Source organism: Oryctolagus cuniculus, chromosome 1, assembly GCF_964237555.1.
Source record: "Oryctolagus cuniculus chromosome 1, mOryCun1.1, whole genome shotgun sequence".
Classification (NCBI taxonomy): domain Eukaryota; kingdom Metazoa; phylum Chordata; class Mammalia; order Lagomorpha; family Leporidae; genus Oryctolagus; species Oryctolagus cuniculus.
The window spans coordinates 16,224,991-16,229,084 of record NC_091432.1 but is presented as its reverse complement, the minus strand read 5'-3'; the positions used below and the strand labels follow the sequence as shown (position 1 = coordinate 16,229,084).

General features: G+C 33.3%; 1 protein-coding gene across 1 annotated transcript; it reads left to right on the top strand.

Moving 5' to 3' along the window:
• The first annotated feature begins 1,677 nt into the window (after positions 1–1,677).
• LOC100344634 (olfactory receptor 5AS1) lies at positions 1,678–2,616 on the top strand. Its single transcript, XM_008272939.1, has one exon. It carries the CDS (start codon positions 1,678–1,680, stop codon positions 2,614–2,616), a length of 939 nt encoding a protein of 312 aa, XP_008271161.1.
• Positions 2,617–4,094: the final 1,478 nt, after the last annotated feature.

Sequence of the window (4,094 nt, the reverse complement as noted above, 5' to 3'; positions counted from 1 at the left end):
TTTAGTACATCTGCCATTCTATGGGTCTGCTGTGTTTTCACTTCCCATGTTGGATCATTCTCTCCCTTGTTTATTCTATCAGCTAGTATTTGCAGACACTATTCTTGTTTCTGTGATCCCTTTGGTTCTTAGTCCTATCATTAGGATCAATTGTGAACAGAAATTGATCACTGGGACTAGTGAGATGGCATTGGTACTTGCCACCTTGATGGGATTGAATTGGAGTCCCCTGGTATGTTTTTAACTCTACCATTTGGGGCAAGTCAGCTTGAGCATGTCCCGGATTGCACATCTCTTCCCTCTCTTATTTCCACTCTTATATTTAACAGTGATCACTTTTCAGTTAAGTCCTCCCTGATATTTTAAGTACTGTCATTCCTTCACCATAGTTTCAGGTGACTACCTTACCTTTATTTTTACTGTCAGATTCTTTTTACTGGAAAAGAAGCCTGAATTCTTAGTATTCTTGGAAGATTCTTGGTGATTTGGTTGGAAAGGGGCGATTCTGAGGTTATCACACATGATAGGACAAAAGATCTCCATTATTTATTAGCCCTAATTATTCACCACAGTATTACTCACCAGAGAATTATAACATTCCAGTGTTCTAACTTCTTCATAATTCTAGTCTCACCATATTTAATTTGGATACATTCTATTTTTGTTGTTTTTCTTGAAGATTTCTCCTTTTGGCTATATAATAGTTTCACCCACGTAGACCCAGAGGTCCACTCGTAAGTGCAGAGACAATCACTGTAATGTTTCTTGAAGCTCACACTAAGCAATATGATATCCCTGGAATAAGAAAGAGAAATAAAACTGGACATGAAAGCAGCAGTTACAGGAAATCAGTAAAAGTTTAGTGTTTCCAAACTTAAACACCCAAACACACACATGCATACATGATTTATCTTCACAACAGACTGCATATCATGTATCCATAGTACAAAAAAGATGAATTTTAAGTACTATGTTAATATTTCAAAGTATTGAAATAACAATAAAACGAGAAAAGGCGGTGTTAATTTTAATGAATTTTATTAAAAGACTATTTGTGTAGTATTTTTATGTCCAGTAACATGTGCTTTATAAATATGAACTTATTTATTCCTGTAAATGTCAAAGAGTGGTTAAATAATTTTATGCAAATCACATAACAGTAAGTAGCAAAGCCAATTTCTAAATCAAATCCTGTCTCACGTGGCCATTATGCAATTCTTCTGTGGAATTATATATTTTAATTATGATTATTGCCTACATTTTTTCTCCTCTGTCCTAAACATAAGAAAATGTTGGTTTAGTATTGTAGAAACAGCATTATCTCCAGAAATTTTGGTATCTCTCGTCAATCTACCAGGTCTATAAAAGAACCAGATTGAATCTCTTTCAACATAAAAGGAACCAACTTCATGTAAAATGCATAATTTTAATCCACTTCTGTCTCATGAAATACCACCTTCTAAATTACGTTTTCTAGTATCAATTTAGATTTTAATTATTTTCTTTTAAAAAAGTCACATCACCAAAAATGTTACATCTGTGATTCTACTAACCTACTAACCTTCTATTTGCTTCCTCAGAAGAGAGAATAAAGATGTTCTTAGTTCATCTATCACCAAAGCCAACTCCTTTCATCTGACACCATACATCTCCAGTGAGAAAAATAAGAAAGTGAAAATGTTGGAGAGTAATTATACCATGCCAGCTGAGTTCATATTTGTTGGATTCACAGATCATTTGCCTGTCAGAGTCACACTATTCTTGTTTTTTCTTGTTATATATACACTAACTGTGGTGGGAAATTTGGGCATAATAATCCTAGTTAATAATAATGCAAGCCTCCAAACCCCCATGTATTATTTTCTTGGCAACTTGTCTTTCTTAGACATTAGCTATTCTACAGCAATTGCTCCTAAAATGCTGGTAAATTTTTTAGCTTCCAGGAAGAGCATTTCTTCCTTTGGCTGTGCACTACAAATGTTTTTCTTTGCTTGTTTTGCTGATGCTGAATGTCTCATCCTGGCAGCAATGGCATATGACCGCTATGCAGCCATCTGCAACCCACTGCTGTACTCTACACTGATGTCTAGGAGAGTCTGTATCAGCTTGGTTATGTTAGCATATTTCAGTGGAAGCATGACGTCACTGGTACATGTCTCCCTCACATTCAGGCTGCCATTTTGTGGGTCCAATGTTGTCAATCACTTTTTCTGTGATATCCCACCCCTCCTGGCATTATCATGTGCAGACACCCACCTCAATGAGCTTCTGCTCTTTGCCTTGTGTGGTTTCATACAGACAAGCACGTTTGTGGTCATATTTATCTCTTACTACTGCATTCTCATCACAGTTTTGAGCATCAAGTCTTCAGGCAGCAGAAGCAAAACCTTCTCCACCTGTGCCTCCCATCTCTTAGCAGTTACTTTATTCTATGGAACACTTCTGTTTACGTACTTACGTCCCACCAACAGCTATTCCCTAGACACTGACAAAGTGGTTGCAGTGTTCTATACTGTTGTCTTTCCCATGTTCAATCCGATAATCTATAGCTTTAGAAACAAGGATGTGAAAAATGCCCTCAAAAAACTATTAGAAAGACAATTTTCAAATGGGTAAGAATTTAATATTATTTAAATATATTCTAAGCCTCATTTGCTCTTCCAGTCTCATCACTAACAATTAAATTAAGAACATGTGTCAATTATTTTAAATTTGTCATCATTTTATATAAATAAAGAAAACTTTTTGTCTTCAATGCTTTAAAATGCCTCATTGTTCTCCTCCTGAAATGTTTTTCCAGCTTTATTTTACTTTATAAAAACATCACTGAATTTTAGAAAAATAATAATTTCTTTCTTCTTAGTTTTACCTAAATGCTTTGTGCACTGATTCATGATGTTTTTTATCGCAATGTATTAAAGGCATATTTTAACTTGTGAGTCAAAATATCTATATTAGAAACTCGTTGTTAGCAGGAAATATGAATATTGGTTTATTTTTCAACAGCTATAACACACCTGTATAACACTGGTGCATAGGATAGACGGAGGATGGATAGTTAAATTGATTCAATGAGTAGAACAAGCTTCTTTGGAAATTAAGTCTAGATTCTATATCCACAAAATAGTTGGATAAATTTTATATTAAATAGTAATAGTAATTTCACCGACTACCAGGAAATCACAAAAAATGCATTAAGTAATAATGTCTTTAATATAATGTGTAGCAATCAACTTTGATGAGATTTATTTTTCACCTTTTGTCTATGGTGAAAGAGAAAATAATACTTATGATGCTATATTACATTTCAGTTATAAGAATTTCATGTAATATATGAATTCAAAATTCTAAAAATGATGCTTGATATGAAATAATATTTGCATTCTGATATGTAGTTCTAATTCAAACCATAAAAAGTATGTGCAACAATTACACAGCTCTATTATTCTTCCATTAGTATTAGAAGTCAGAGACAAATAGATTTTATGGTAGGAGTTGAAAAATGATAATATGTCCAGTGATAAAAGTTGAAAATTTAGGTACATAACACTTAAAGGGTATAGAAAATAAATATCTTCATAGTAATATATTTATAAGTAAGTTTATGATGAGTAAATAAAATATATTTGTGAAACATTGTCATGAAATACTATTTTCGAAATTGATGTCATAAGTATAAAAATTTGGAATAAATATTGCTTTAGAATTCATAGTTTTAGCTAAAAACACAACTTATGGGGGAACAGATTTGACATAATTTGTAACTAACACATTACTAATGGTTCTAATTCAGTGTTTATATATTCAATTGCCTTATTGTAAAAACTCCAACATCATTGTTTTCATATGAGAAAATAAAAGATTTATATTTACAAAGAATCATTTTTGTTTAATATTGTTTGGAGAAAACTATTGGAAAATTGCCTAATGCCATACCCCTGCCTCTATCCATTTCCACTCTGCACAGCCTGTTAGGTGAGGGATCCTGATTAACTTCGGTTTCCCAACACTCAGCCTCTTCAGGGTTCCTTGCCTTACAGTGTATGTGTTGGTTATCTTCCAGGGCAATCTCTGTGTAAGGAGTGTACGAAGAA

Excerpts from the sequence above, each read along its gene's own strand:
- LOC100344634 (XM_008272939.1), top strand. The coding sequence starts at position 1,678 with ATGTTGGAGAGTAATTATACCATGCCAGCTGAGTTCATATTTGTTGGA.